This window comes from Misgurnus anguillicaudatus, chromosome 14 (assembly GCF_027580225.2).
Source record: "Misgurnus anguillicaudatus chromosome 14, ASM2758022v2, whole genome shotgun sequence".
In the NCBI taxonomy this organism is placed as follows: Eukaryota; Metazoa; Chordata; class Actinopteri; order Cypriniformes; family Cobitidae; genus Misgurnus; species Misgurnus anguillicaudatus.
The window spans coordinates 8,674,088-8,691,465 of NC_073350.2; the positions used below are offsets into that span (position 1 = coordinate 8,674,088).

A 17,378-nucleotide genomic window follows, 5' to 3' on the forward strand; every position below is an offset into this window, starting at 1 on the left:
CAAAAAAGTTCAGCGACAAAGTTCCAATGATGACAGCAGCAATGACAGTGTTATTAATATGACAAAGTAAGTGTTTTGATTAATGCCATTAATGTTTATTTTTTTAATCAGTGTATACCACTAGTCAACTAAATGAATATAACATGGCAAAGATAAATGCACATTTATACATTGATTTAATAGATTTATAGCATTTTGAAAAAAATACTTTTTTGATTTATTGCATTCTGTGGGAAAAAAATAATCTGTTTTTATAATAAATCTTTAAAAATCAAATTATGGATTTGAACTTTTAATGTTATTATAACCTAAAGATGCTATGTGAAAGTTTGTAACAGTGGTAATAGTGGTTTTCATCTTGTCACTTTCTTGAAAACACGTTTTTACAGAAATTAGTCAAAATGTATTTATTTTGTTTTGGAACCAAACTCTTTATATGATCACAATCAGATAAGAGGTAAAAAAACAGCATAATATGGTTTTTATGGTTTTAAAACATGTAATGACCTCTATTCGTGATTCAACATGTGCTGATGTGTGTTTGTGCATAATTTAGGGTTTGAAGATCAGATATTATTTGTTTAGCAGGTTGCTTGCTCTTTAAACAGGTCTTGCTGACACTGTCAGTGATCACATTGACCTGTCTCACACCTTTGTCCTCTTGTTCTGTTTACTCACAGCAATTCTGTAATGCCACTATACATACATTTTATGTGCTTTTAAACTTAGTTAAAGGTACACTTCGCTTTTTTCTGTACTAGTCATAAGCAACAGGCCCTTTTATATTATTCTGTCATGTCATTGCACAATACTTACTGCAGAACCCAAAATTAAGAAGGAATACATGTATTTAAAACTGCAGTTAAAATGATAATATTTTAGATGATACTGCAGGACAACATGCCACAGGGTCACTTCACCTCACTGACTAAATCAGATAATAAAGTAGGAGGGTAAGATAGACCCCTGCTATAAAAGATGATGTCCAAGTTACTGATCTCACCACTCGCCATGTGGCAGCTGTATCTTTGTCTCCTGGTGGCTTTTGCTGGTGAGTACATACACTACAGAACACAGTTAATTTACATTAATGCATTAATGCAACTTCATACAGTGTATATACATATATATGTTAATTTAAATGTAATATCAAATGTAATTGTTTCTTTTTGTTCGTCCATTAGCCAGTGAGAATGTCAATTACGGTATGTAAACACCATACAGCTGTACATCACCCATAAAGTAAAATACAAATTTTATTATTTACTCTAATAATAATAATAATAATTCACAAATATATACTGTATATAACAATAAAATAAATATTATTAATAATAATAACAATTAATATTATTAACTCTTTCGCCGCCAGCATTTTTTAAAAAAGTTGCCAGCGCCAGCGTTTTTCATGATTTTCACAAAAGTTTAATGCCTTCCAGAAAACGTTCTTCTTTAAATATATAAACATACAATATACCAAATGAAAGAACAGACCCTCTGCTTTCAAAAAAAATGTTTCATCCTACCTTCAGTATTTCTTTTGTAATCAGCTTTTGAATATGGGTAGGTTTCTGCAAAACACCACATTTTGAGCTAAAAGCTGAGATAATTCCATTTTTGTGACGGACTTTTCATAGAGATCCCATTCAGAGCCATCTTTAAAACAGACACGGACATGCAGCCGCTTGCCAGGGCAATACTTCCAGGTTTAAAAAGTTGCGGAAGGACCTGGTGGATAATAGCGGTATTGCGGAAAGACAATACCGCTATTGGCATTGGCATTGGCAGGGAAGCGTTTTCTCTTGATTGACGAGATATCTCGAGATATCTCGTCAATGGCGGCGAAGGAGTTAAATAAAGTTAATTGCCCCCTATGAAGAGTAGTCAATGTACTCTGATTAATAGGTTGTAAAAATGCTTTTTGTTGTTGTGTCTAAACACCTAAATTAGGTTTAAAGCTATACATTTGTTAAATATGTCATGCCTACCCTACATTTTTTAGGATTTAGATGTATATTAGATAATAATAGTTCACTTTTGATTAAATATATATTTTTATATTTTAATGGTCAATACTGTAGAGCCTTTCCTGAACTCTAAAAAGACGTACGAGTATAAATATGAAGGACTGGTACGAGTGGGGCGAGAAATGCCAGACCTAGTGGAGTCCGCCCTGAAAATGAGGTGCACTTTCAAAATCATTGGGGAATCTCCACAAACCTTTGTCCTTCAGGTATTAACACACTGTTACTTCTATCCAGTTACTTTTTAGTAGTGAACCAATTTAATCAAATACTGTTTAATGTACACTCAGCACTTTGCTAAACATTAAATAAAAACATTGTTTTGAAGATCTCAAATGTAGACTTTGAAGACTTTAATGGCATCCCTGGGAAAGGTGTCTTCAACCCTTCACAAAAACTCACCAAGCGTCTGTCTGCTGAGTTCAGCCAACCAATTGTTTTCGAGTTCTCAAAAGGACAAGTGACTGATATCCGCACGGCGCCTGGCGTCTCGAATGCCGTAGTAAATATTGTGAGAGGTTTACTGGGATTTTTACAAGTCACGGTCAAAACAACACAAAGTTTTTATGAACTGCTTGAGGTACAAAACTCACATTATATTTAGAGGAAACAACCTATTCATACAAGTATTCCTTTATGGGGTTATCAAAATATTATACCATTTTGTCTTTCTATAGTTGGGAATTCATGGTGTGTGCCAGAGTAGTTATACTGTTGAAGAAGACCCCAGTGCCAAAGAACTGACGCTCACTCAGTTGGTTGATATTAGCAATTGTCAGCAACCAGCAGCTTTGTATCGAGGCATGGCTCTCGCAACTGAAGACAAACTCAACAAACAGGTGAGGCTCTCTACCACGACATTGCAATTAGATTGAAATTAGACGTTTAATGTAAAACTCTGATTAACATTGTTTGGACTTGGACAGAGGGGTGACAACATTGTATCTACTGTGAAATACATCTACACAGTGAAGTCCACAGCAGAAGGTGGTCTGATCACTAAGGCATACGCTCAGGAACGTCAGTACTTCTCTCCGTTCAATGTGAAGGGAGGAAACTCCAGAATGCTGGCATTGTAAGTTCTATGTACACTAACATCAAAAGGTGGTAGCAACACTTGTGATTACGGATGACCCAGCTGTGCTACTTTTGCAGACGGGACATTGAACTCCTCAAAGTGTCTGACACAACAGATAAAATAGTGACCGGGCAGGTGCAGAGTAGAGGCAACCTGATGTACAAGACTGAAAAAGACCTTAAACCAATTCCTCTTCTGATGATCAACCTGAACGATCCAGTGCCGAAGGCAAACATCCAAGAATATCAACAGATAAACATATTAACATAGACAAATGTGTATATATATAAGCGCTGCACTATGTCTTACATATACCATTTAATTCACCCTGTTCTCCAGCAGATTGTAGATTTGATCAAGCGCTTGGCACAAGCTAACATATATCATGTGGATGGTGCAACCAGTACAGACATTCTGGATTTAATTCAGTTGTTGCGTGTGGCAACTATTGATAATCTGGAGCAGTTATGGAAGCAGCTTGCGGGAAATGATGAGCACAGGTATTTTATGAACACTTGTCAAAGTAGGATCCAATCTAAGATCACCTCCTTATACTGAGACTGTTTTTGGTCTTCAGGAGGTGGTTCCTGGACTTAGTTGTGGAAGTAACAGATGAGAGAATTCTCAAGTTTCTAGAGGCCAGATTTAAAGCAGGAGACATCACTGCAAATGAGGCAGGACAGGCTCTGGTAGTAGCTTTTAACCACTTGTCTGCAGAACCTGTGTCAGTAGCATTAGCCCAGGTAAGTAAGAGACCTTGTCAATCTTTTGTCACCACCGAGAGTTATATTTACAATTTTCCTACATTATGGTGTTCTGATTTGCTTTCAGGAGTTCCTGACAATTCCCTTCAGTAAATCCCATCGTCTCCTGTGGAACACTGTGGTTTTAGCATATGGTTCTCTACTGTACAGATACTGTGTTTATACTGATCCTTGTCCTGTCACAGTAGTGCAGGTATATATGGTCCTTTATTTGTCTCTTTGCTTGTGAGATAATGTATACCAATATTATCCATTAACCTGTAAGCGTTTGGTAGAACTTATGTCTTTATTGGTTTTGTCTCTCTATTTTTGTAAATAATGGTATCCAGCCTTTGCTGGATATGGCTGTTGGTGCACTGGGTAAAAACACTGAAGAGGACATGGTTCTTGCCCTGAAGGCTTTAGGAAATGCAGCTCATCCCTCCAGTATCAAGACTATCCTAAAGTTCCTCCCAGGATACTCAGTCGGAGCTGAAAAACTTCCCACCAGAGTACAGGGAGCTGCTGTCCAAGCTTTCCGACTGCTTGCAAGTAGGGACCCCCACAGTGTAAGTGTTTCATAAGCAATATGGTGACCAAGAAACAACATTTCTACAAGCAGTTATCACACTAGCATTAAAGAAGTGTGCTCTAAATGTAACACAAACTTTCTCTAACAAGGGTTACCATCAACAGATGGGCATTTTTACTTTACTTTGCCTTGTGGTGTGCATGTGTACAGTGTACAGGATATTGTCCTGAGCCTCTTTGTACAGAGGACTCTTCCAGCTGAAGTCCGAATGCTGGCCTGCATGGTGCTTCTAGAGACCAAGCCATCCATAGCTCTGGTCTCAGTAATAAGTGAGGTTCTCCTTGAAGAGAATGACCTGCAGGTGGCCAGCTTTTCCTACTCTCTGCTCAGAGGCATTGCCAAGTCCAAGACTCCTGATAATCAACATCTGTAAGCTTGCTTGAATGTGTACTGTTTTCGTTACCCAAAATTCCTTAATGCTTACCTAGCTTTCTTTCTCCAAAAACAGATCCACTGCCTGTAATGTTGCCATGAAAATTCTCTCACGCAGACTCGGTCACCTGAGTTACCGTTACAGCAAGAATGTGCACTTAGACTGGTTTCATAGTGAGTTCTTTTATACTCTGTCACAACATTAGCTTATAACATGTAATAACCTTAAATGTCTTAATGTTGTTTCTTAACTCTTTAGATGACTTTTTGTTTGGAAATTCCAATGACCTTTATATACTGCAAAATGGATCAAGTCTCTTACCCACAGAACTAATGTTAAAGGGGAAAGTTCATTTCATTGGGAGAATACTGCAATGGCTTGAGGTAATCAAACATTTAAAGTTAACGCATCTGTTTAAAATCTTCTGTTTATTTAATGACAGACTGGTGGTCTAAGCACATACCGCCACCCACTGTTCAATATACAACTATATTCCGTTATCGTTTTAAAGTCTCTGTTGTTCCCTGGTTTTTGGGTGCATCCACGGACCTTGAAGGCAAGACTTGGAATTTGAAGGCTGCAGCATCTAAAGTCCACGAAGCAAACTGAGTTGTGTTACTTGCGGTTCCCACCCACTACGCTTGTCAGCAGGACACAACAGGCTTGTTCGACCACATGCAGCGGCGGAAGAACTGACAGGCGAATGACGTCAAAGTACCACAAGTGCATTTCGAGAAATCATACAGCGAAATATGATTTTGAATCGCTCTCACTGTACTTTGGCATCATCAGCCTGTCAGTTCTAGTGGCTCCACATGGGTCCAAACAAGCCTAAAAACTGAGACCTATCAGACTTAATAAATAGATAAATAAATTAAAAAAATAAATATGGAGCCAAATATTTGTATTTTTATTCAAGAAAATATGACACATTTATGCAGATTAAACTACCCCAAAGTATATAAAACCTTAGAAATATACAAAAGTAAAACGCAACATGCACAATATTGCAGCAATAATTTTAATTCACATCACTAAAAGATATTTTATAATAATAAAATAGTGACAAGGACCTTAAATTTGCAAAATACACTTTTATTTAACTACGGTTCTGAAAGTTGATTTCAAAATACCCAGACGTCACAGGCGCGCATTGAATCCTGGGATAGCCAAGGCTGTGAAGGAACCATCTATGGATCCTGGGTTTCAGGGGAAACAAAGGCAACATTTGGAGGCTGCAGGTGAAGGAGCCTCAGAATTGGGACAGCGTTTGTCATGGCCCGGTAACATCACTGGCCTTCAAATACGGCCTTGGAAGGCTGCAGCCCCTTCTTTGTTGTCATGGTGTTTTATTGATGCTCCACCCACTGCCCATTGCCCACTGTTCCCATGGTTATTGATTCTTTCTGGTCTGTCATCAGTTCTTGTCTAAATACTCTGTCTTTGCGCAGTTTGTTTGTAAGTTGTCGGATGTAATATTAATGTTGTTTCATGTATGCTTTGCCTCTGCCCATCATGACTCTTGTTTTTAGTAAACTTAAACTCCATTTAGTGTTTGCTGGCTTTGCCTGCCTGTTTTTCTACGCATTACTGCTTCCAATATTTTAAAATTTTAGAGTCCCAAAAATGTGCCATGTATCTTGACAATGGCCCTGTCCCCAATGGCACACTGGTCCTCCTCAGAGTCCAACATCATAGAGTGCAGACTTTAGGGACCCTTGATGCGAGTCGACGTGGGTGCACCGGAGTCGTGTTTTGGGACAGACTCGAGCGTCACGCCAGAAATAGGAAGGGAAGTTGCCCGTCAGGGTGAACTCCTCCCTTCCGTCGTCGGATTGGTCTGATTGCTCTTTCGCAAGGACTTCTGGGTTGGTAAAGTGCGCGAAGCATCAAGGGGCAAAGGGGGCGCTGATGAGCACACTTTAAAGCTTAAAAATGAGAGATGGGACAACCTACGGACTCATAGACTAAGCAAACACGCGCAATTTAAGTCCACGAGACCGAAAGTCCACATGAAGTGTGCCATTTGGGAAAGGGCCAAAGAGATTTTATAATATAGATATCACTGTTCAACATGTAGGGGTGGTTTCCTGGACAGGGGTTATCTTAAGACAGGACTAGACCTTAGTTTAAAAAGGAAATATAACTAGTTTTAACAAACATGCCTTACTAAAAACATTGATTGTGTGCATTTTGAGGCAAAACAAAGGGCACTGATGTATTTTAAGATATGTCAGTGCAAGTTATTTTCAGTTTGGACAGCTCTTACATTTATTTTAGTCTATGACAAGTCTAATCCCTGGGAAATCGACCTGTTCCTGTTTAATCTTTTCTTTTAGTTTGGTGTCCGCGCAGAGGGAATCAAAGAGCTGCTAACAGGACAACTCCCTCAGCTTGACAAAGATTTTGGAGTCACTGATTTTGCTGCTATATTAAAAATTGTAAGCATCTTCAGTATGCCAATTTATGAAATATTTTACTTGTGTCTATCATCTACCTAATACATGTGCTTCCAAATGATCTTTTATAAGCTCTCTGACTGGCAAAACCTCCAAAAAGACAAGCCTCTTTTATCAGCGTATGCACGTGTGTTTGGCCAAGAAGCCTTTTGGATGGACTTTAGTGGAGAGTTTATACAGAGCATTGTAAAGGTATTCCAACATTCCGTCCTCTCCTTCAGCACATTAAGCATTTTATAACTTGCTTCTCCTGTTATTTTGGGTTGGTGAGATTGTTTATTTTGTGCTCCTCAGTCACTTAGTCCTTCCGCAGGGAAAGAAAGCTCTGTTTGGGAAAAGATTCAGAACGTTCAGAAAGGAACTTCCTGGCACTGGACCAAGGCCCACCTTGTGTATGAAGCTCGATTCATACAGCCGACTTGCCTGGGACTTCCAGTGGAAATTAGCAAATATTTTCCCATTGTAAATGTTGTTACAATGAAAGGTGATAAGCTTTATAATGTTGTTTAATATTTTTTAATTTTTCAATTTACTTCTTTTATTATAAAGTTGCTGCTTAATGCTTTAATTATAATTTATTTTGTTTTTTGCTAAAGCTTAATTTAATCCTCCACATAAGTAACATCTGGGTGAGCTTCTAAGCTCAGATATCTCCCTGCAGACAGATGGCTTTGCTGGGTAATGTACAAAGTTCATAAGCTGTGATTCATCTGGGGGAAAATTCACACACTGTGTGTTTTGGCACTGTTTTGTTCATTGGAGTAATTGTGTAAATTAGGTAACAACACGAACAAGACCTGGTTAAATTAATACTAAATGCAATTTGAAAAACAAAATTACTCATTGTGCCTACTTTCTACAGGTTGTACTTGCCAAAAAGAAATACAATGACTTTATAGTCCAGCACTACCAAGCTAGACAAAAGCCATCTTTTCTAGGTTAACTATAGACCGATATAGTCCGACTATGAGTAGCCAAAATAAACGTGAATTTGGTAAATGTTGTTTTGCCCAAATAATGGCAATACCACACATAAAAGTATCAATTTTTGTGAATAGTTCACCCCCCCCTCCAAAAAACAAAAATCACCCCATAGTTTACTCACATTAATACCATCCTAGGTGTATATGCCTTCCTTTCTTCATCTGAACACAATAGTTATATTAAATAACATCAAAAAATGGTGGCAGGCCACCTACATGTTGGTAAGATATATTGGTTCTTGTGAATCTCATCACTATCCTATAAATCTCATGAATAGATGTCATATGCATCATGACGAAACACATGGTCATGAGACTCGGATGGCATTAGGTGAATAAATTATGGGGTAATTTTTATTTTAGGATGAACTATTGGTTCAAACACGTGGCATTGTAAGATGGTTTTTCCTTCCTGAAGGATGAATTCCCTTCTGCTTACAGGGTGACAAAGGATCATTTTGTCTTTCATGGAATCAACACGGATCTCTTCCAGTGTGGAATCGAACTAAAGAGTAAGGCAGTCATTGGCATGCCATGGACATTTGGCTTAAAAATAAACATGAAGGAGCGGAAGTATGAATTGAATTTGACTCCGAGCAAAACACCCACCGAGTTGATTTCATTCAGTTCTAATGTGTATGCTGTGGTGAGAAACATTGAGGATCCATCTGCTGCTAAAGTAACTCCTATGATGCCCGAGGCAGAAGCCTCACAGCAGAGCCTGCCACTGGCCAGACGAATATTACCCACCTCCAGGGATGAACAGGTACAACAGTCCTATTTTAAGTCTACACTTAAAATAGATATGTTTGGAAGCTAAAAATCAGTGTTTTCTGAGGCAGAATGAGGACTCTGAGGTAAAGATCAAGCAATGCGCAGAGTCCAAGATTTATGGAACTGCAATCTGCATTGAAGCAGAAGCCAAGCGATCACATTACCATCAGGAATATCCACTGTACTACTTCCTGGGGCATACACGTTTTTCATGGCAGCTTGAACCAGGTAATGTGAACCTTAATAAGCTTGTATATACTCAAGAGTTTATTTTCATGGGTTCTTTTAATCACGTGTTGCTTTTTTCAAAGTTAAAGGAGCCAAACCTATAGATAAGATTCAGATTCAGGTCAACACAGGTAGTAAACCTCCTCCACACGTCAGTGAAGTGATGGACGTCAACCACAGAATGCTCAAGGTACATCATCTGTGTTTATCCCTGAATGTTTATTATTAGTTCTTGTGGCAAAATTATTCACTATGGTAACCTATAAATTATTTGCTAATGTTCACTCTTCTGTTTAGGACATGAGAGATAAGTCAATCTTCTCCTGTGGAGAAAACAGTCTGTCCGGCTTAATCCCAGCATCTGAGGTAACGTGCAAGTACATTTAATGACTTTTGCAAGTTATATACCTATAACAGGAAAATACACATACAGTGGCAAAAAAGTATGTGAACCCCTAGGAATGAACTAGTTTTCTACAATGATTTGCCATACAATGTGTTTTGATCCTCATCTAGGTCACAACAATAGACAAACACAATGTGCATAAGCTGACAACACACAAATAATTCTCTTTTTTATAACACCCATTAAACAATAACAGTGCTGGAGGAAAATGTAAGTGAACCCATAGACTAAATACTTTAATGAAAGTAGTTCTCTACTGTAAAGATATCCGATCAAGAGATGTTGCAGTCCATACGGCTGAAAAGGGATACAAACAAACCCAAAATGTTTAGACATCCATTAGTCGACAGTTACCCACTGCGCAAAGTGACGTCAGAATGACGTCTTTTTCATGGAATTTTTGGACGTCCGAATTCGGTACATAAAAGGGGTTGTTTTGTAACGCCAGGCGACGTCTTTTTTGCGACGTCTTTTGCACGTCTAAATGTTTACATCCGTAGGACCTCCGTGTAAGGAAAAAAGACATGAAAGCGAAAAGAAATGATTGTCTCTGCACTTCACCCATCCATTGCAACACCGAACGTTTCAGTCATTTCCTGCCGGCCGCGGGTTTCGAACCACCGATCTCTGGATTACATGCCAATGTCGCTAACCACTCAGCCACAAGGCCATATGTAAATTCAGTATATAAGGCACACTTATTGCATTCATAACACGAACGCAACATTATGAGAACAGGTGAGAATATTTTCATGTTAAATTGTTAGTATGATCATAAATTGTAAAATAACGAACTACGCATTTAATTACAGATTTTTAATTGTACATTTAGATGAATTTGTATATAAATAAAGAAAGCAGAAAACACAGTACTGTATAAAATAATATAGACTATTCGTAAGTATTAATCATGTTGGTACAATAATGCTGATATTTGTAAATAAAAATTTTTTTATAGGCCTAATCATGTAATACAGACATAGGCCTGTCAAAGACGTCCAAATGACCTCCAAAGAATTACCCAGTTCAAATGTTGCCCGTAAATATGACGTCCAAATGACGTCCAAAAAATTACCCAGTTTAAACGTCAAATGTTGCCCGTAAATATGACGTCCAAATGACGTCCAAAAAATTACCCAGTTTAAACGTCAAATGTTGGCCGTAAATATGACGTCCAAATAGGGTCATGGTTGGACGTCCAAATAGTGGACCTAGTTTGGACGTCGAATAGATGTCCAGAATTGGTCATGGACCGACGGACCCAATATAGACACGATCTGCACGTCTATTCGACGTCCTGTGTTTAGTGGGTAGACAAATTTTCTATAAATGGAGACAGTTAAATACTGTAGCTACCCTGCCTAGAAGTGGGTGCACAGCCTAGATGACTCCTAAGGTACAACGTAGAATAGTCATTGAAGTAAATAAGACCCCATGAGTATCAGCTAAAGGCTTGAAGACATCATTGAAACTGGCACACATCTCTGTTCATAAGTCTACCATACGCAAGTCTTTGAAAAGGCACAGTGTCTACGGCAGAACACTACAGAGGAAGCTGCTGCTCTCCCGAAAAACATTGATGTGAGCCTGAAGTTTGCAAAACAAATATTTTATGGACTGTGAACCAAAAGTTGAGTTGTTCTGGAAAAATACTATGGTGAAAAAAGAGCACAGTTTACCGACATCAAAACATCATCCCAATAGTGAAGTATGGTGGAGGGTACATCATGATTTGGGCATGCTTTGCTTCCTCAGGACCTGGACCACTTGCCATCATCGAGGGAAAAATGAATTCCCAAGTTTAACAAAATATCCTACAGGAAAATGTCAGGGTGGCTGTCGCCAGTTGAGACTCGGTAGAAGTGGTTTGATGCACCAGGACAAATACCTTAAGCATCAAAGTAAATCCAACACATACTGGCTTTGGTTGAAAAACAAAGTGCCATTTTTAGTGGCCTAGGCAGAGCTCAGACCTAAACCTGAATGAACTCAAGAGAGCGGTTCACGCCAGACATCCCACAAATAAGTCTGAGTTGAACCGGTTCCTTCTGAAAAATGTGCAGTTATGATTCAGAACTACTAAAAGTGCATGCTTGAAGTAATTAATGTCAAAGAAGGTTCAACAAGCTATTAAATCCAAAGGTTCACTTAGACTGTGAATGTTTAATAATAGGTGTGTTGTCAGCTTATGCACATTGTGTTTGTCTATTGTTGTGACCTAAATGGCGACCAGATCACATTTTATGGCAAATCACTGTAGGAAAACAGTTCATTCCTAGGGGTTCAAATTACTTTTTCTTGCCACTGTACAATCAAACATATAAGTTCTGACATTGTCTCCATGCTGTAGGTTCTTGACGTCACCCCAGAACCTGTTGCCACAGTTAAAGCACTTGCTCTCAGTCAGGCTGCAAAGCCGCTGGGCTATGAGGGCGTAGCCTTTTATTTGCCAACAGGCCAGAGAGATGACATTGAAATGATAGTATCTGAAATTGAAGAAGAAGCCAACTGGAAAATGTGTGCCAATGCAAATTTGGATAAGAGCCATTCATCAGCTAAGGTACTCTATTTTTACATTATAGTCTTCACACTATAGATGCCCTGCTTAAAATACCAGAATATGTTGTGTTTTGGGTGTTGGTGATCTGACCAGTTTCTTAACAAGGTCAACCAGCTAAACAGACCTTGGGCTCTGTAGCGGTTTCAACAGTAACAACATAAGCAAATGGCTTTCATGGAACAAATGTGACTTCCGATAAACCGTAACTGTGCGTGTGTGTGTGTCTAATGAAACCGTCCATAGGGCAAATTCATGAAACGATTATTCGAATGTGTTTTAAGCACTGTAAGTTTGTTTCATACTTATTGTTTTCAAAATCACTTCAGTTTTCTCCTCGCATTATCTAGGCCCATCTCCGATGGGGCGCAGAGTGTCAGACTTACGACATATCTATGAGGGTGTCTACAGCGTGTCAACCAGAGGCTAAACCGTCATTGTACACCAAAATAACCTGGGGGTCCCTGCCCTCAATGTTCACGGCATTCAGTCAGAGGTAAATTTAGTTTCCCCATGATATAACACTCGAATTCTGACATACCTGTAATTAATTAATTAATTAGGCTTTAATTAATCTTTTTATACATCTTCAGGATTGAAGAATATGTGCCTGGGATGTCTTATCTTATGGGCTTCCACCAGAAACATGAGAAAAATCCAGAACGTCAAGCATCTGCCAGTTTTGTGGTCTCCTCACCACAGACCTTTGACCTGAAACTGAAAGTCCCTGAGGTTGCTGTCATAAGAAAGACAATAACAATTTTTGACATTTATGATCACCTTGTTGTTTTTGTTGACTGATAAAACATTGTTTCTTCCTACCCAGCGAACAATCTACAAAAGGACAATTCCTTCAATGATTGAACTTGTGGGTTTTGAAAAAGCAAACATGACCATGTCAACCTAACAGGTCAATTCAGGTAAACAAAAAATTCACTGACCGTGTGCATGCTTCTTAAGTGCATCTAGATCCTAAAATATTAAATAGTTTTGAATTGTTTTTTCATAAAGTACAGTATTATCTATCAATAATGCTTTTCATCAGTAGTGTACATGATTCAGTATCTCACTGTCTTTCACAGGTTGATGTTGCAGATGACCTGGACGACCAACATCAGAGAAAAGAGATCATCTAATTATTCTGAATCATTTGTATATTTTTGACATTGCCTATAGTTATGTGTTTAAAGGGATAGTTTACCTAATAAAAGAAAATTCTGTCATCGTTTACTCACCTTCGTGTTCTTTAAACCTGTTTAAGCTTCTTTCTTTTCTTAAAAAAAAAAAAAAAGATATTTTGATAAATGATTGTAACCACATAATTGACACTATCTATTGACTGCTGTAGTAGGAAAAAGTCAATAGGTACGTCAGCTGTAGTTACAATCATGTATCAAAACATGTTATAAAGAAACTTATACACAGAATAAAGAAACTCATACAGGTGGTTGGTAAATGATAGATTTTTCATTTTTATGTGAACTACCCCTTTAAGAAATTCTCAAAAATCTGCATATTCAAATGTATGCTAGTATTTACTGTGGAATATACAACAGTACAAATGAAGCATACAGTGTATCCTGCTTTATCTATCACTTATTAATCAACCAGCTGTTTTAGGATTAATGCTTAAATTCCAGTTTAGGATGTCCCTGGAACAAGAATAATTTTAATATCAGAAATTTAGCATAGACAATACATACAATGTATATGTCGTAGTGGAGAATGTAACATGGCTTGCTTCCAAGTAGATAAAATATATTAAATCTCTCTGATTAACTGCTGGTTCTATTACATTTTCCACCATTTTAACCTCATTGGTTAGTTGCTACACAACTACTAAACATGATTATGAGGCCACTGGGAAGCCAATTTTGAGTTGTAAGAAATGCTTTGTCATTGTACTTTTAATTAATGATGGAAAGTCACATTCTTTTCTATGATCAGGGCTGCGTTCCCCGAAACCTTCTTAGCTCTACGTCGTTCTTAAGTTGTACCTCAAGCTGTACCTTATCGTTAATACGTGTTTCCCGAAACGTTCTTAGTTACGTATCACTTCTGTAAGTCGTTCGTTCGGAAGGTTGGTCTGGAGCACTCTTAGCTATACCTTATCCCACTTGACTCCGCTAGGGGCCATCACTGTGATAAAAGCTTGTGTAGATTGCAGTCTATATAACTAAATATCTGTTTAAAAAAAAGTTGAAGTACACTCCGTGTTAAATTAGGCATTTTTTATTTATTTAAAGAATAAAACATTCACATAATTAGACATTATTACACTGATGATTGTTAGATTTTTAATATTTTTTTCCAAAGGAACATCAGCTGTGAACTATTATTACAGGCTAAAGAAACTATTAAAAAAAGATTTTGGGTGGAGGAGTTGGTGAAACTATGGCAGGCAGCTACACAGCGAATCTTACTATTTTATTTGTGCATTTCATATCCGTTAAATCTTTAGTTTACCGGCTATTTTAGCTGCAAATAAAACAAATCAAGTTAAAAAAATTGCATGCCACACGGGAGCACATTCATCACGAAATCATAATTGTTGATTTTCCTAAATATTATTATTGATGTTAATTCGACTTTGCATCGAAGTTTTTTTAATTTTTTATAACTTTGAGGCAACTGCATGCCATATTCTTTATAAACATTAAAAAGAAAATGCTCCACTTGATAATTGCTTGTATAAGGTCAACAAATTTTCCACATTAAAACTAATCAAAGCTTAAACCTAAAACAATCATACTATATATTTATCAACCCATTATATCATATAATATATATTTTATGTTATATTTAAGGTTAACAGACAGGCGCGGCTCCAGAAATGCGTCCATTAAGCGTTATCCGCATTGTAAACGCGCTGCTTGCGCAGTGTCCAAACACATAAACGCGTGAACTAATGAACAACAATTTGTTTTTCTACATTTTAAGTGTAATGCCAAGCCAGGTGACTTGCACGACCCACCTTATTTCCCTGTGCAACGCATTTATTGGGAACCCCTAATATAAATTATCCTTTAAGGTGAAGGAATAATGGATGCATTTAAGCAGTTTATGCATTATACTTTTGGACATGAAGTTGCGAGTTTTGCATGGGTTTGATATAAAATAAAATATACAAGGTTTATATTTAGTTGTTTGCAATTTGAAATATTTTTACCAGATATTCCTAATAAATGTAACTTTTTCTATTTCTGAAATGTTTCTTTAATAAATAACACCGCTCTCTCGTAACGCAGCGAAGTACCTATTACATAAAGTGAACAATTGATTGTCGAGCAATCGATATCAACCTATTCAGCACCATCGCCATGGACAGCACCTGGTAACGTCGTACGTAAGAAAGTATACCTTAAGAAACCCGCTAAGGTACAGTTCGGGAAACACGCCTAGAAAAGGTAAACCTGTAGTTAAGGTTTAACTTAAGAGTCTTCGTAGCGCGCTAAGAGTCAACGTTATCGGGAAATGCAGCCCAGGTTCTTTCGAACAGTTCATTTCAAAGAACCGATTCAAAAAAATGGTTTACCAGTTTTTTAATGTCCTCATATAATGACGTCATTCAAATCTAATTCTATCATCTAGAAGGGAAAAGTTTATTCAGACACATTCAAGTAAAGTCATGTGTAAGAGCATATGGTTGATTAAAATTGGATAAGATTCCGACATTGATGTTCTGCAACTAAAGCACCTTCAATAACAAATTACATTTAATATAACTAGCCATACCATGCACATTTCCAATACGTTATAATTTAAAGGACAAGTTCGATATTTTACACTTAAAGCCCTGTTTTCAGATTGTTTATGATGAATAAAACGGTTTTGACTAAAATTTGGACATATGATGCTGGCCCAAGAATTTTTGGGTGTTTGTTGTATCACCCCCACCTCTACAATGGCTCTATAGGTGCACTGGAACAAACTTTCGTTTACAAAGACGTGAAACTCACCGAGTGGTCAGGGGTGTTCACTGATATGCTCACACAAAAATCGCTGCAAAAGATGCTTTCCAACAGGTTTTATCGTAGTTTTTGTCCAACTCCATTGACTTGTATTAGATATGGTGTGATGTACGGTATTACTCCGCCGCCGGGAACGTTGTTTGTATTCTTGCATTTGGCAAAGGCGGATTATCGCCACCAACTGGGCTGGAGTGTCTATTATTCAAGCTCTCAACGGAAGAATGTACGGGTGTGAGGCGTTTGGAAAAATAGGTCCACAAGTTTACAACGAATGCTAAAACACCTGTTGGAAAGCATCTTTTGCAGCGATTCCCGTGTGAGCACACCAGTGAACACCCCCGACCACTCGGAGAGTTTCACGTCTTTGTAAACAAAAGTTTAATGCATTTTAGGAAGGATTGGTCTAGTTCACCTATGATGCCATTGTAGAGGTGGTGGGGTGATACAACAGAAACCGAAAATTCTCGGGCCAGCATCATATGTCCAAATTTCAGTCAAAACCGTTCTATTTCATCACAAACAATCTGAAAACAGGGCTTTAAGTGTAAAATACCGAACTTGTCCTTTGAAGGGCGCTTATTATGACCAGTTTTACAAGATGTAATATAAGTCTCAGGTGTGTCTAAAATCTGCCTGTGAAATTTCAGCTCAAAATATACCACAGATCATTTATAATAACATGTCCAAAAATCCCCTATTTGGGTGGGAGCAAAAATGCACAGTTTCATGTGTGTACCTTTAAATTCGTGAATGAGTTACTGTTCCTAGCTCCCTTACCTTATAATAGAATTTGGCAGAGAAGTGCAGAGAAAATGGCATACACTTGCTGAGGGCAGAAACTATGGTAATACAGGACCGTCAGTGTAGTGACATCACATTGCTAATAGAATCAAAATTACATGTCTTAAGACAGTGGTTCTCAAACTTTTTCAGCGGGCGGCCCCCCTTGAGTACAGTGAATTCATTTGCGGCCCCCCCAAAGAAAATTTATGACAACGTTGTTCTAAAACAGAACATTTTAATTCAACAAAACGTATTAAATTATACAAAGTAGTGCTGTTGGTTAGTAGACTTATTTTTTAGGTTTTATTACACAGAAATTAATGATAAATTAATGTATTTTATAAAATGTCATAAAACTGGGACCCCCGGCACCATTTCGTGGCCCCCCTAGGGGGCACCGGCCCCCA

At 37.9% G+C, this 17,378-nt stretch overlaps 1 protein-coding gene across 1 annotated transcript; it reads left to right on the top strand.

Moving 5' to 3' along the window:
- Positions 1 to 914: 914 nt before the first annotated feature.
- Positions 915 to 13,996, top strand: vtg3 (vitellogenin 3, phosvitinless). Its single transcript, XM_073875816.1, is given in 27 exon segments — positions 915 to 1,051; positions 1,185 to 1,205; positions 2,082 to 2,233; positions 2,353 to 2,604; positions 2,702 to 2,863; positions 2,951 to 3,099; positions 3,180 to 3,330; positions 3,445 to 3,602; positions 3,680 to 3,845; positions 3,934 to 4,059; positions 4,196 to 4,420; positions 4,595 to 4,806; positions 4,886 to 4,983; positions 5,069 to 5,193; positions 7,150 to 7,251; positions 7,342 to 7,461; positions 7,564 to 7,752; positions 7,859 to 7,947; positions 8,694 to 9,018; positions 9,095 to 9,254; positions 9,338 to 9,444; positions 9,552 to 9,620; positions 12,011 to 12,220; positions 12,568 to 12,713; positions 12,811 to 12,949; positions 13,044 to 13,137; positions 13,300 to 13,996. Coding segments are annotated over 26 exon segments (3,807 nt in total). The 5' UTR covers positions 915 to 978; the 3' UTR covers positions 13,125 to 13,137; positions 13,300 to 13,996.
- Positions 13,997 to 17,378: the final 3,382 nt, after the last annotated feature.